This window comes from Canis aureus, chromosome 3, assembly GCF_053574225.1.
Source record: "Canis aureus isolate CA01 chromosome 3, VMU_Caureus_v.1.0, whole genome shotgun sequence".
Lineage (NCBI taxonomy): Eukaryota > Metazoa > Chordata > Mammalia > Carnivora > Canidae > Canis > Canis aureus.
The window spans coordinates 32058760-32072891 of NC_135613.1; the positions used below are offsets into that span (position 1 = coordinate 32058760).

General features: G+C 53.9%; 1 protein-coding gene across 5 annotated transcripts in view; it reads left to right on the plus strand.

Annotated features, from left to right (window-relative positions):
• Nucleotides 1-14132, plus strand: part of CFAP74 (cilia and flagella associated protein 74) — a 66503-nt gene that overhangs the window by 18480 nt on the left and 33891 nt on the right. For all 5 annotated transcript variants that reach the window (XM_077891585.1, XM_077891587.1, XM_077891589.1 and 2 more), the window contains exons 7-16: nt 2106-2279; nt 2938-3048; nt 3415-3517; nt 4337-4494; nt 5575-5779; nt 7086-7256; nt 8330-8503; nt 8999-9117; nt 11310-11376; nt 11794-11883. In XM_077891585.1, the coding sequence (XP_077747711.1) occupies nt 2106-2279; nt 2938-3048; nt 3415-3517; nt 4337-4494; nt 5575-5779; nt 7086-7256; nt 8330-8503; nt 8999-9117; nt 11310-11376; nt 11794-11883 (1372 nt within the window). The remainder of the gene's footprint in view (nt 1-2105; nt 2280-2937; nt 3049-3414; nt 3518-4336; nt 4495-5574; nt 5780-7085; nt 7257-8329; nt 8504-8998; nt 9118-11309; nt 11377-11793; nt 11884-14132) is intronic.

The window sequence follows — 14132 nt, forward strand, 5'->3', positions numbered from 1 at the left end:
TCAGAATGACATACCATTATTTCTGCCATGTTTGGATCAACCATGGGGCCAGGTGGGTGCAAACTCAGGGGTGTGCATACAGGAGGCAGGGTCACAGGCTGTCATCTTGGAGACTGGTCACCTCATACTGAGTCTCAAGTTCCCCAGCAAAACCAGCCACTATGCACTTGAGGCACCTGGCAAGTGGTGATCTGGGTGTTTACACCATCTCAGCACTGTCCTCTCTGAAATGATATCATTGTGTGGAAGTCATGGGGCTGCATGATGAGCTGAGCCACTGTGCCTCCTCGGAATCACAGCAGTGACAAAGACACAGGTGAAGAAGGAAGCCCTGTATGCAGATCATTCCTGAGGGCCCGAATCACTGCATCTGCCATAGTGGAAGGCCATCTGGGTCCTGAGGGGCATGTGCAGAGTGGGGCCAGCTCGGCCCTGGAGAGGGCAAATCTGTGTGGCTAGCCTGTCTGCCTCATTGATGAGAGGGTTCTCTCAAATGGGGTCCCGATATCCTCATGCTCTGGGCCAGTTCTGAGAAGTTCGCCCACTTGATGCCTCAGGCCATTGACCTCTGGGCCACCAGCCACACCTGCAGTGCTGCAGGGTCTCTGCAGATTGCAGCCTCCACAGGTGGTCCCTCAGGTGATTTGATTGACCCGATGCAGGTTCTTGGAGCTCTGCTCTCAAGGAGGACGTGCCTTCGGGCCATCCTGTGTTGCTTCCAACCACGTGCTGGGCAGAAGTATCCATGAGTCTGGGATTCTGAGGAGGCCCCAGGTGTGGGTGGGGGAGGACCCTCCAGGGGGTCTCATGTGCACTGGGGTGCTAGCAAGTCACCTGAATTTGCGGCCTGGTGTCTCAAGTAGTGCTACTCACGTAGTCATTCAACAAATAGTAGTAAAGCCCCTGCTACATACCAAACACTGTTCTAAGCATTTGGGATTCATCAGTGAATACAGCAAATGAAAAGCCATGCCCAGGGAGCCTCTGTTTTTGTGGTAATAGGAGACACACGATAAGCAAAACATGAAGTTCATGACAGGTGGCCCACATCGCACAGTTGCTGTGTCCTTGGACTCAAACTTCTATCTCACCAGGGGTCAGAGTGGTCACGGGCAGGGCAGGCAGGGCTTTGCTCACTCCGCGGGCTCTGTGCCGCTTCCCAGCCAGCCTCCAAGGTAGAGTGTCATGCTCAGGCACCAGCCTGAGAGCAGTAACATTCCTTTTGTCACTGCTGCAGACAGCATGCAAGTATCTCACGTTCCTGAGGTCAATGCCCACACAGACCTCCCTGGGCTAAAGCCGAGGAGTTGGCAGGGGTGCCTTCCTTTCTAGGGAGAGCTGCTTTCAGGTCCCTTCTGGCTCCTAGAGGCACACTCCTTCCTGGGCTCATCCCTCTCCCTGTCCTCCAGGCCAGCAGCATCTCTGGCCCTCTGACCTTCCTTCCATTGTCACCTCCCTCTGACCACATATTTTTCAGGCCTGAGGACCCCATAACCAATCAGCCATGCTCAAACATTCCTGCTGCCCATCCAGCCCACCTCCCTTCCATGCCCTGTCTGTACTGCATCCCAATGCCACAGGAGCCTCCTTCATTTTTTTAAAAAGATTTTATTTATTCACAAGTGACACACACACACAGAGGCAGAGATATAGTCAGAGGGAGAAGCAGGCTCCCTACGGGGGGCCTGATGTGGGACTCGATTCCAGGACCCGGGATCACGCCCTGAGCCAAAGGCCAGCGCTCAACAACTGAGCCACCAAGCATCCCAGGAAGCCCCCTTCAAAGGCAGCATCTCCTACCTGTGTCCCTGGCCTATTTCAGGGTGCACATCAGTGCTCAGGCCAGGTGGGGCAGGTGCAGGTGAGTGCCCGTGGGCACTCGGGAAGGGAGACCCAGGTTGGAACAGGGCAGGGCCCAGGGGTGCTGCAGGTACAGGGGGAGGCTTGCTCTCTAGCAACTGAGGCCCAGAGGGCTCCCAGGAGGAGGAGCTGCCCTTCAGTAGTGTTTGTCAAACCTGGATGTCCAGGCCCTCACAGACCTGGGAGTGGACGCTCCACAGAGGGTACGGCCCCAGGTCTCCAACAAAAGTGCCTCTTATTTGAAGGAACACCATGTGGCACCTTGCAATCCAGGAGGGACAGCTGGAGGATGTCCGAAAGTCTGCCCAAGAGGAGGAGGTGACCAGCAGGAAGTACCTCCGGGAGCAGGTGGCCAAGCAGCTCCACAAAGAGGAGGAGGCCTCAGAGAAGATCAAGCGGAACCGGCTGCTGAGAGTCAGGTGGGTGGCAAGGACCTGCCAGGGGACCTGCTGCTTCTTGGTAACCAGCCTGCCTGTGGTCCTGCCTGAGCCCCGCCCCTGGCCAGAGTCCCCCTGCAACCCCCTACTTAGCGACCTTAACATCCACTTTTCCTTTCCATCCCTGCTCTGGCTGCTCCCAGAGGCTTAGGCCCCACTCCCCAGGTGTAGCCCCTGTCCAGCAGCCTCCTAGTTGGCCAGGTTCCCAAGCAGGGCAGAGCAGCTTCTGCAGGGGTGTCAGGGCCACAGGGCCCAGCTCCGGCCACTGCAAATGAACACCCACTCCTGCTCCCCTGGTGCAGTCCCCATCTCCTTAGCTCTCAATCCTTCCCCGAGGTCCACTCTACTCTTGCCCCTCTTCATGCCAGCCAACCCATTGCCAGCTTTCTCCGCTGTTTCTGTGGGAGCCAAGCCCCTGGTCACTCACAGAGTCCTCACCCACCCCTCCCCACCAGCTTGGTTCTCATCCTGCCCTTGGTGCCAGCTCTGCCCCGAGTCCCCCTCCTGGACCTCGTCCTCGGCACAAGCACTCAGGTGCTGCCACCCTGGGCCTTAGGGACACTTGTTCCCCTGGGTGGGTGTGGCCCCTCCAGAGCTACTGGGCCCGGGTTTCTGTTCCCACTGCCCCATGCACCAGCAGGAAGTCCATGTGCCTCCAGAAGGATCATGTGCTCAGGCACCAGAAGCTGGTGGAAGATGCCCAGAAGAATCACAGGATCGCAGTGAAGTTCCTGAAGGCTTCCCTGAGAAGGTAGTGTATTCAGATCCTCTTCCTGTTGATACCCTGGAGGAGAAATATAAGAATGGATCCTTTGTTTTTATTTGAAATTCCCCAATTTTACTATTAAATCATCACCTGACTGTCAAAAAATAGTAAAATTTGTTTTCAGTTTTGCTCTGATCGCCCATTATTTTCAGAAGAGGACCTACCATAAAATGGCAGGAGCCTCTAGTCCAGAGAAACATGCCTCAGTGTTTCCTCGTGACATTCAGCACAGCACTTTGCATGTATTTTGTTTTCCTGGCGGACACAACCAACCCCCAGGCTCCTTCCAGTTCTGTACTAGCATGTCAGTATGACCTTGGTACTTCTGGTGAAAAATCCACCTTCCTCCAGAATTCGCGAGCAGGAGAAGGAGGAGGAGATGAAGTCCCGGGAGCACATGAAGAGGCGCATGGATGCCGTGCTGGCTCTGAAGAACAGCATCACTGCCAACAGGGTAGGCATCCGCTCAAAATCTGTCATCGACCTTTGCCCGCAGGGCACATCGCAATCCAGGAGGGACTGTGTGAGAGCCTCCTGACACCCTCAGGGCCCCGTGCAATCCTCCAGGAGCCTGTCCAGGCCGTTCTATATCTGCACACTGCTCAGTCTGCCCTACCCTGTCCTGAATCCCTGCTCCTTGGGATGGATCCTGGGTCCTCAGACTCACCACAAGTGGCTGCCTGGGGGTCCACTAAGGTTCCCCAAGGATCCGTCACCCACAGGTCTGTGCTGGCTCTAGCCAGATGCCTAGCTGGCAGGGAAGAAAGTAGCACAAACCTGTCCTCAGGGGGCCTTGTCCATGGGAGGAGTGATGACAAGGCTCCAGGAGGACCAGGGCTGGGTGAGGCCACGTGCAGGGGCCCAGGACCTCGCTGGGGGAAGTGGCATCTGCCTGGGGCCTGGGCTGTGGAAGTTAGGCCTAGGAAGTGGAAAGGGGATGAAGGGGAACAGCATTTGCAAAGGCTCAGAGGCAAGAGAGAGCAGGCCTCTTGGAGGAAAGCCCAATGTGGCCAAGAAACAGCAAAGGGCCGAGGCTGGCAGCCTATCCTACAGAGCTGCGGAAGACAGCATGTCAGTTAGGGGAACCCCTGAGGATCCTGAGGATGGTCAGTTGGTAGGTAGGCAGGGCCCAGGGACGGGGTAGCTCTGCAAACATCTATTCAGGCATCTCAGAACTAATTTAATGTCACCCATCCAACAGAAAGCTCTGGGGGTGGGTGTATGTGCACATGCGTGTGCCAGTGCTGTAACCTCACTGTTCTCTGTTCCCAAGGAAACACTCCGGAAATTTCAGGCATGGAGCCAGGCCAAGGCAGACCTGGCTGAGCAGAAGGCCCAAGCCGAGAAGGAGATGATTCTGGCCCAAGGTGGGGACGCTTTCAAGCAGCTTTTCCATCAGCGCCGGTGCGAGGAGCTGGAAGCCCAGAACCGGTGCGTGCAATGTAGCGCTCCAGGGGAGATGCCTCTCTGGGCCATGGGAGACATGTCCGTCCTAGTTAGCCAAGCCGCTTCCCTCTCTGGGCTTCCCCCTCTGGGGCCTCCCCAGTCCTCAGAGCAGGTCCTTCCGGCCCCATCACCCCTAGGGTGGCCCCACTTGGATTCCTGGCCTGGTTTCCCGATTTCTCAGGAGCCACCCCGAGGCCCCAACATGGCTCACTGTCTGGCTCTGGGCTCTCCAAGGGCCCTGCCCTGGATGGCTATGGGCAGCCTAGGCTCTCGCTCCTGGGCTCCACTTTCTGATTTCCTCCAAACAGTCACTTGGTGCTGCCTCCTCAGTGTCCTACACCCCCTCGCAATCCTGAGATCCCCCCTTTCAGCCCTTCAGGGACCCTGTACACAGCCCCCTCAGGCTGCGCCCTGCCCTGCTTCCCACCCCCAAGTCCCCCGGAGGATGGGCTTCCCAAGGTCCTGCCCCTGACCCCACCCCCAGTCATGGTCACAGTTAGAGTCTTCCCAGGTGTGGCCTCCTGGTTCTCTCACCGGGGACAGCCTCTCTCATCTGGGGGTCACTATGCCCTGAATGTCACCACAGGAGCTTTGCCCTCAGCTCACCTGCTAGGGGCTCCCAGGGGCAGCCCCAAAAGCCCCTTAGTCTGGCACAGGCCTGGCACCTAGGAAGAGTCAGAAAGGAGCAGCTGGGATGAGTGAATGGGCAAATGGCCTCAAGCCCTACTGTGCCCTTGCTCTGTGCCTCATCAGGAGTGCCCAGCTGCTGGCCTGGAAACCAGGAGCAAACTTCAGCGCCTGTGGGGTGGAGGTTTACGGGGGTGCCGCAGCCAGGCTCTGCCGGAATCTCTAGTCCTGGGTCTCCATCCAGCCTGGCAGCCATCCTCGGCCTCATCTGCCTCCCAGGAGCCTGGGGCTTGTGTGGAAACCAGCTCCTTGCAACCCTGTGCCCCATGGGGCCGCACCAGTGTTCCTGAGGAAGGGGCTCTTGGGGAGGGGCTCTTGGGGCCCCCAGAGGCAGTTGGCATCTCACTTCCTCTGGGCCCATGTGGTATTCTCCCACAGCACCTTCAAGGAGGAGCAGAAGCTCAGAAAGCAGGAGATCATCAACCAGATCTTGAAAGAGGAGGCTGAGGAAGAGAAGAGAAAGAAGAAACAGTCTTCCCCCGCCCCAGCCATGGGCCAGGCGCCTCTGAGAGAGAAGACCTGGAGTTACATCACAGACATTTGTGAAGGGAGGGATGCAGTGGCCCTTCCCAGCTTCCCTGGAGTGAGCAAATGCCCCATCAAATACTCGCAGCACCAGGGGAAGCAGACGGGCAATGCTCCCAGGGACCCTGTTGGGACCTCTGGCTGAGATCCAACAAAGGCCACCCAGCCTGTCCCTGGGTAACCAAGACAGGCCGATGACCACAGGCCAGTGCCTGTTACCACCCTGGTGCCAAACATGTTCAGGACCCCTAGAGTCCAGCGTCCTCCCTCTCGTGCATTCCCCAATCCATTCGTGCAATCGACCCTACCAAGTGCAGACTCTGTTCCAGCTCCCGGGCCAGTGACCTGTTTACCTGTCCCGGGGTGGGGGTGGGAGGGTGGGGGTCAGAGAACTCAGGATCCCCAGAGCCCAGTGCAGCACGTCCACTTCTGCCCTTGTGCACCCCAAGACCTGAAGGTCCAGGTCACCCCAGGTCTGTGGGGCCTTGATCTGGCCTGAGGTGGTTTTCAGTTTTCCTGTTTCCCAGCCCTGTGGCTGCAGAGTCTGCACCTCACCCCACACCCACCCCCTGCGCCCCCTGCCCCCACCCACATGCTGACCTGGCTCACACCCCAGGGCCTTCACACCTGCTACTTCCTCCCCTGTCCCCTGCCCTGGGAGCCTTCCCTGCCCATCTACACGAGGTGCCCTGTGTTTCTCTGCATTGGCACCCGCTCTACTTCCTTGGGAGCCTTTCACACGATTGTAGCAATGTCTCCTCCATCTCTGTCTGATGTCTCCTGGAGGAGGCTACACCCCAATTCCACTGCAGCCCAATCCCAGAGCCAGGCGTCCTCTGAGCATCAACCATGGATGGCTTTTCCAGGGCATAATTTATAGGAGCAAAAATTAGAAATAATGCAACACTAAGGGTCTGTGAGAAAGATTCCCGTAGGTCCATAAATTAGTATCTTTTGGATTCTTTTGTGGGCGTTGGAAAAAAATATTTAATGCCTTATAAAGACATTTATCTTTTATTTACTTATTTATTTATTTATTTATTTACTCATTCATTCATTCATTCATGAGAGATGCAGAGAGAGAGAGGCAGAGACACAGGCAGAGGGAAAAGCAGGCTCCATACAAGGAGCCCAAAACGGGACTCAATCCCAGGACCCCAGGATCTCACCCTGGGCCAAAGGCAGGAACTAAACCACTGAGGCACCCAGGGATCCCAACATTTATCATTTAAATGGGAAAGGTTACAAAACAGACTATGTTCTAGTGCCTAGATAAAGAGAACAAGATGCCTTTATCTTGGTGCCTGGGGGCTTATGGTGAGGGTCACTTTGTCCTTGCTAATCTGTAGAGTCCCTATTTGCAGGACAAGCTGCAGGATGGCGACAGGGCTGAACACCCCAAAGCCTCTCAGTTCTTGGAAGCCATTTCCAGTGAGTCTATCCAGGGGGACCTCAGGAATGTCAGCTGGGAGGATGACACACTGGCTGAGCCGGAGATCCCCGGGCTCTGGAAGGAAGACTATAAGCCGTACCAGGTAAACACTTCTGCTTCCAGGGCCATAAAGCCGGACAGTGGCCTGGCGCCTGCTGGCCCAGAGCACGAGGCCATAGACAGAGCTCCTGGCCAAGTTACTCACATCGCTTGGAGAGGCACCTTTACTTATGTCACTTGGGGAAATGTTGCTTCCTATTACAAGTTTCAACACCTTCCTCTGGGCCTGATTTAAAAATCTGGGAAACTGGGGCATCTGAGTGGCTCAGTCAATGAAGCATCCAACTCTTTTTTTGTTTTGCTTTGTTGCTGCTGAGACGTTAGCTCCTTATTTTCCTTTAAGATTATATATTTGAGAGAGAGAGAGAGAGCGCACACAGGAGAGCACGGAAGGGGGAGGGGCAGAGAGAGAGGGAACAGCAGACTTCCCGCTGAGCCTGGAGCCCAACCTGGGGCTCAGTTCCTCAACCCCGAAATCAGGACCTGAGCCAAAATCAGGAGTTGGACACTGAACCAAGCCCCCAGGCACCCCACACTCAGCACAGAGCCTGCATAAGATTCTTTCTCTCCTGGGGCGCCTGGTGGGGGGCTCCGTCCGTGAAGCATCTGCCTTCGGTTCAGATCATGATCTCAGGGTACTGGGATCCAGTCCTGCAAGGGGCTCCCTGCTCAGCGGGAAGTCTGCTTCTCCCTCTGTCCTTCCCCCTGCTCATGCTCTCTTGCTCTCTCTCTCTCTCTGTTTCAAATAAATAAAGTCTTAAAAAGATTCTCTCTCTCCCTCTGCTCCTCGCCTTCCAAAAAAGTATATATATAAATGGAAAATGAATAAAAACAGATAAATTAGTAAACTGTTCAAATATCTAAAAAACCCCACCTGGGCATTACTTCCCGGAAATCTGCTGGGCCCCTGGATGCATCTGCTCTTCCCATCTTTCCTTTTTCTCTGAAGGACGGCCTGCTGGCTGATGCCAGACTCCCCTGGCCTGGCTGCCCTGGGTCTAGCTCTGTGCCACCTCCTCCCGCTGCCCCCCAGCCACCCCCCAGGGCACAGGTGGCAGAATGCCACTCTGGGCCTGGGCTTGCCCCTGGTGCCAGCCACTGTTACTGGAACCTCAGGTGCCCAAAGAGGAGGCAGACAGGAAGCCCGTGGATGGGACAAAGATGGACAAGGACATTCTGGCCCGTACCATGGAGCAGCTGCGCAGCCGAGTGACCCACAAGCAGGTGGTGTCAGGGCACGAGTTCAAAGGTCGCCCATTCAACAGCAAGCCCAAGCTCATTCACTTCAAGGTGAGCCCTGAGAACCCAGTGGGTGTGCAGGAGGGACAGACCCTGGTGCAGGGGACGGGGTGGGGGTCAGACACCAGCCCCTGAGGGTCCCCTGCTCAGGGCCAGCCTCCCTGGAGAGGGACAGCAAGGAGGTCAGGGCCCACACGTACTCATAGCCAGGAGAGGCTGCGGGGGCTCCGGGGCTGGCATGCAGTCCCTTGTCCATCCATCCATCTGTCCATCCCAGTAGGGCTCCGGCCTAGCCCACACCAACCTGGCTCCCCAGAAAGCCAATTCCCACCCCACTCTCCCTGCACTTCGTGCACCCCCAGAGGGGCTCTTCCCAGGTCAGGAAACCTGGGGAACTGCTCCTGGTCTGTGAGGATGGCCCTCACGCTTGTCCCCAGACCTTCCTCTGGCATCCTCACAGTGGCCATCGGATGTGAGGAAAGTCACCACATGCTCACAGAGGTGGCCACCCTCCAACAGGCTCCAAATAACCTCTGCTTTTCCCAGGATTTTGATATCGGCAAAGTGTACAAGAAGAAGATCACGTTGATAAACGCCACATACACCATCAACTACTGTAAACTGGTGGGCGTGGAGGAGCATCTCCGGGACTTCATCCACATAGAGTGAGGGGCTGTGGCGTGGGCTGTGGGTGGTTCTCACGCCTTCCCACCTCGCAGCCAGTGCTTCCGCGTGAGACCTTCTGCTGGAGGCTGCACTGTCTCTCTCCCTGTGTGGGTGTTGTTGGAGGCCAACCTCATTTTGCATGATCCGGGTGTGGCGGCCACATGCCCTTTCTTGTAGTGTATCACCCATTCTGGCCAAGATGCCCCTGGCAATTGTTGGGCCTTTTCTGTGTGAAGCTTAGACCCGTCCCTGCCACGGAATGGTCCCTTCCAACTGTCTGCATGTCCATTCTATCACCATGTTTCCCTTTCCTTCTGCAGAACCCCACTGGTGCATGAGTGGGTCTTTTTCCATCCACCTGGCCCCCCTAATGTTGCTTCTTCCTTGCTTTTTCCCCACATCTTTCTCAGGCAGACCTGCTGTCTCCACTACAGTGTCTCTCTTTTCTTCTCCTTTGCATTTTGCCTTTGGTTTTAAGGAAGTTTCTTCCTGGTTTCTGCTAGCTTTTAATTGATTTGGAGGCCCACAATGACCCAGGATGGCGCTAGGACTCCTGGCTGGAGTGCATGGCTGCAGGGCAGGTACCTACCACCCATCCCTGAGACCTGTCCCCACACTCTGTGCCTGCTGACCTGGGTTCTGGTCAGCTTCTCCCACATAGGACATGCTATTCTTTTCCGGGCACTGTTTGTAGGTCAGACGTGGGATCTGTGTGCCCCCCCTCTTTCCAGCAGCATTCTGGACTCTCCCCGCTCTGCAAAGGCTTATGTGGGCAGAGCGTACCCAGAAATTGCCCTTTAGCACTGTTACGCTGTCCTGTCCTGTCCTGGAGGCCCAGGATGTACCTGCGGTCCACTCATTCTTCATGCTGATCTATGGGTGTCTTGGGGAGTCGATCCTGAAGCATTCCCTGAGGGGGCTGGAGCTGAATCTCTCGTGGACAGCTACTTTCTTCCCACACTGCGGTTATCACCCTCCATCTTCTGGTCCCTATGACTGCTGTTGCAAAGTTGGCTTCCAGCCCAAAGGTACAGCCCTTGTGGGTTGTCTGGCTTCCCTCTGGCCACCTTGAGACCTCCTTGTCTCCCGTGTCCTGCAGGTGTGGGCTGATTTCTTAGATGTGTTAGGGCTCCCTGAGGACTCAGACCTCTGAACAACTGTGGACACCTCTCCAGCCATATGTCCAGGTGTGGTCTCGAGTCCCACGCTCACCTGGCCCTTCTCACTCTGGGTCTAATTGGCTGTTGAAATTGCTCACTGAGTCTCTGATTTCAGTGGCCATACTTCTCATTTCTCAAAGTCCTGCCTCCTGCCTCAGGCCCGCAGCTACATCTCGATGGTACCTTGTTCCCTTCTCATATCTGTGATTCTCTGTCTGTTGATAGTTTTAATGTTACATCTTTTAAAGTCACCATTCAATCGTTCTCTCATCCGAGGACCTTGGAGTTTGACCCTACTGTCTGCACGTATGTTGTTGGCTTACATGTGTCCTTTCCAACCTGGGATTCCCATCTTCTCACCAGAGGGATTCTGCCCCACTGGGTCTCTGTGATGTGGCATCAAAAACCTTCCCTCCCAACCAGAGACATTTTGGATTTGCTTCTGCCTGGTGCTGTGGGGTCATTACCAGCCAGGGGGGAGACAATTATATTAAATTTTTAGCTTATATCTTTCTAATTCAAGCACCTTTGGTAAAATCCAACCTTCTGAAAATACATCCCACATTAGAAATTCTCTGGGAGCTTCTTTTTCTCACTCAGGATCCAGACCAAGACAGGCCGACTGCCCTCAAATCTCCCTGTTTCATGGAAAATGGGGTTCAGAGGGTCCCAGCTGTGTTCAGGGTCAGTGTGAGTCCCCTACCTGGCTCATACCCCTCTCGCTGGTGTTGAAACCCTAGGCCTGTGGTTCCAGGCCGGCACATTCATGTCCCCAGTTTAACCGTGAGTACTGCTCACGCTGTGGCATCTGCCCCCTCTGGGGACCTGCCTTATTTGCCCATCGACTCCCTTACTCTGCACACATTCAGATGTTACTTGAGTGTCTCCTGGGACCTGGGCACTGGGGCACTGGGCCACAGTGCCCAGCACAGGCGGGAAGGAGTGCAGAGACCCACTCAAGTGTCTGCTTCTGTCCAACTATGCCTTCCCACTGCTCTGATTACATATCCTGTCAATTGTTGTGCCTGCAGCTTTGATCCCCCTGGTCCCATGTCAGCCGGGATGTCCTGCGAAGTACTTGTCACCTTCAAGCCCATGGTGAGTGCCTGTCCCAAAACCAGGTGATATAAACGGACTTTCCTCCATTGTGAGTGAGTGGTGGATGGAACTGGGTCTCTGCTTCTCCTTGGGCTCTGCAGACATCGGTGTGATTGGTGCTGGAGGAGGGAAACTTGGGCCTCAGTGGGGGTCACACAGGCCCCTGTTCTGTTTCCAGACACTTTCAGCAATGTTTCTGATGTTAGGAAGAATTACAAGGCTGCCCTGATGGTTTGCGAGCCAGCAGGTGTGATCCGTTGGTGCTCTTGGGTCTAAATGGGGCATGTTCAAGTGTCCTAAGGGTCCGTGGCCAGTGTGGGGCTCCTCCTGCTGCCGCCACACCCAGGTCCAGCCCATGGTTCTGAAGACAAGGCAAAGTTACAAACGTTATGGTGGTTGGGGTGTTTTGTTTTTTAGATAAACAAAGATCTAGAAGGAAACGTCTCATTTCTGGCTCAGACGGGTGGATTTTCTGTTCCACTGAAGTGCTCCACAAAGAAATGCACGGTAAGTCCAGAGACTCCCGAGCCAGTACCTCCAGGGAAGCCTTGGTGGCACCAAGCAGTGCATCCAGGTCTGGGCCTCGGTCCCACACAGCTCGGGTGAGGCTGGAGCAGCGGCCTGGGCAGGTGAGAGCTCGAGTACTGCTCTGAGCAAGTGAGTGTTCATGTGGACGCTGGGAAGCAGGGGCAAGTCCTGCAGCCACCGGGAGACCTCAGGGCTGATCTCAGGAGACTCGGTCACCTCAGATGCTCTGTGATGTCCCCTCTATTTCCTTCTGAAACTATAGTCACCATGCTGTGGACACCTCCCCAGGCCTGATGACTGAGATTTGTACCTTTGCACTACCTCCCACAACCACCTCTGCTGTCTGCACATGAGCTGGGGTTGTGGGTTCCTCACATAAGTTAGGTCGTACAGTGTCTTTCTCTGCCTGGCTTCTCTCACCGAGCAAAGTGCTCTCAACGTTCATCGAGCTATTCCAAATGGTACGATTTCCTTCTTTTTTATTCCATCGTACATATACCCCATCTTCTTTATCTGTTCATCCACTGGCAGACACTTAAGCTGTCCCCATTGGTTGGTTATTGTAAATAATGTTGCTGTGAATATGGGGTTTCAGGTGTCTTTTTGAGTTAGTGGTTTCATTTCCTTGGATATATTGTTGGAGATGAGATTGCTGATCTCAGAGTAGTTCTACTTTTAACTTTTCGAGGAAATTCCAGACTGTTCTCCACAGTGGCTGCACCAGTTTGCACTCCCACCAACAGTGCATGAGGGTTCCCCTTTTCCACATCCTTGCCAACACCTGTCTATTGATTCTAGCCGTTCCAACAGCTGTGAGGTGACACCTCATTGTAGTTTGACTTGCATTTCCCTGATGACAAGCAATGTTGAGTAACTTTCCACACACCTGTTGGCTGTCTACATGTGTCCTTTAGAAGAATGTGCGTTCAGGGTAGTGGAGAAGAGCTGCGTAGTACCCCATGGATCAACCACCTGAGTGCTCCATCCATAAGAACTGCCTTAATTTTAAATTGTCTATTTAAAAAAAGAAAAATGGGATCCCTGGGTGGCTCAGCAGTTTGGCGCCTGCCTTTGGCCCAGGGCGCGATCCTGGAGACCCGGGATCGAATCCCACATCGGGCTCCCGGTGCATGGAGCCTGCTTCTCCCTCTGCCTGTGTCTCTGCCTCTCTCTCTCTCTCTGTGACTATCATAAATAAATAAAAATTAAAAAAAAAATTAAAAAAGAAAAATGTTTGTTCAGGTCCTCTGTCCATTTTTTTAAAAGATTTTATTTTTATTTATTAACAAGAGAAACAGATAGGCAGAGACACATGTAGAGAGAGAAGCAGGCTTCCTGTGGGGAGCTGGATGTGGGACTCAATCCCATGACCCCAGGATCACTCCCTGAGCTGAAGGCAGTGCTCAACCACTGAGCCACCCAGGTGTCCCTGCCTATTTTTATTTTTTTAAAAGATTTATTTATTTGTGATAGACAGAGAAAGAGAGAGAGAGAGGCAGAGACACAGGAGGAGGGAGAAGCAGGCTCCATGCCGGGAGTTGTGTGAGTGAGTTCTTTATATATTTTGGATGGCAAATATTTTTCTCATTCTATAGGTTGCCTTTTCATTTTGTTTACCTCTGCTGTGTAGGACTGAGTCTTTTAAAATTCTTTACTTTTTAAATTTTTATCATTGGAGTGTGGTTGACATACAGTGTTGTATTAGTTGGAGGTGTACAACATCAATTCGACAGTTCTATACATTACTCAGTGCTCGTCATGGTAAATGTAGTCATCACTGATCCTCTTTTTAAGAAAAAATTCAAACATAAGGAAAAGCAGAAAAAATAGCCCACACAGGATGTGCTGCCTGGTGTGTGCTTTGCTGATCCACTTCCCAGTAAACCAGCAATATCAACACCTCAGCCTTAAAAAACTTCCACATTCATGTAGAATAAAGGAGATTCTCCTCCAGAAACCACCAACCATGGCCCCTCCTTAGTGAATGAGTCAGCACTTACTGCAATGATGCTGGGTAACAAACCACTCCTACATTTAGCAGCTTATCTCAGCAGCAAGTATTTTGTCAGGTTGGGCTTGGCCAGGTGGCTCACTTCAGGATACAAGTGAACGAAGCAGTAGCTTCTCATGGATAACAGCCACAGCCCTGGAAACGAGGGCCACCCACACAACCTCCCTCATTGCATCTCCTAACAATGTTGACTAACACAAGTCACATGCAACATGTT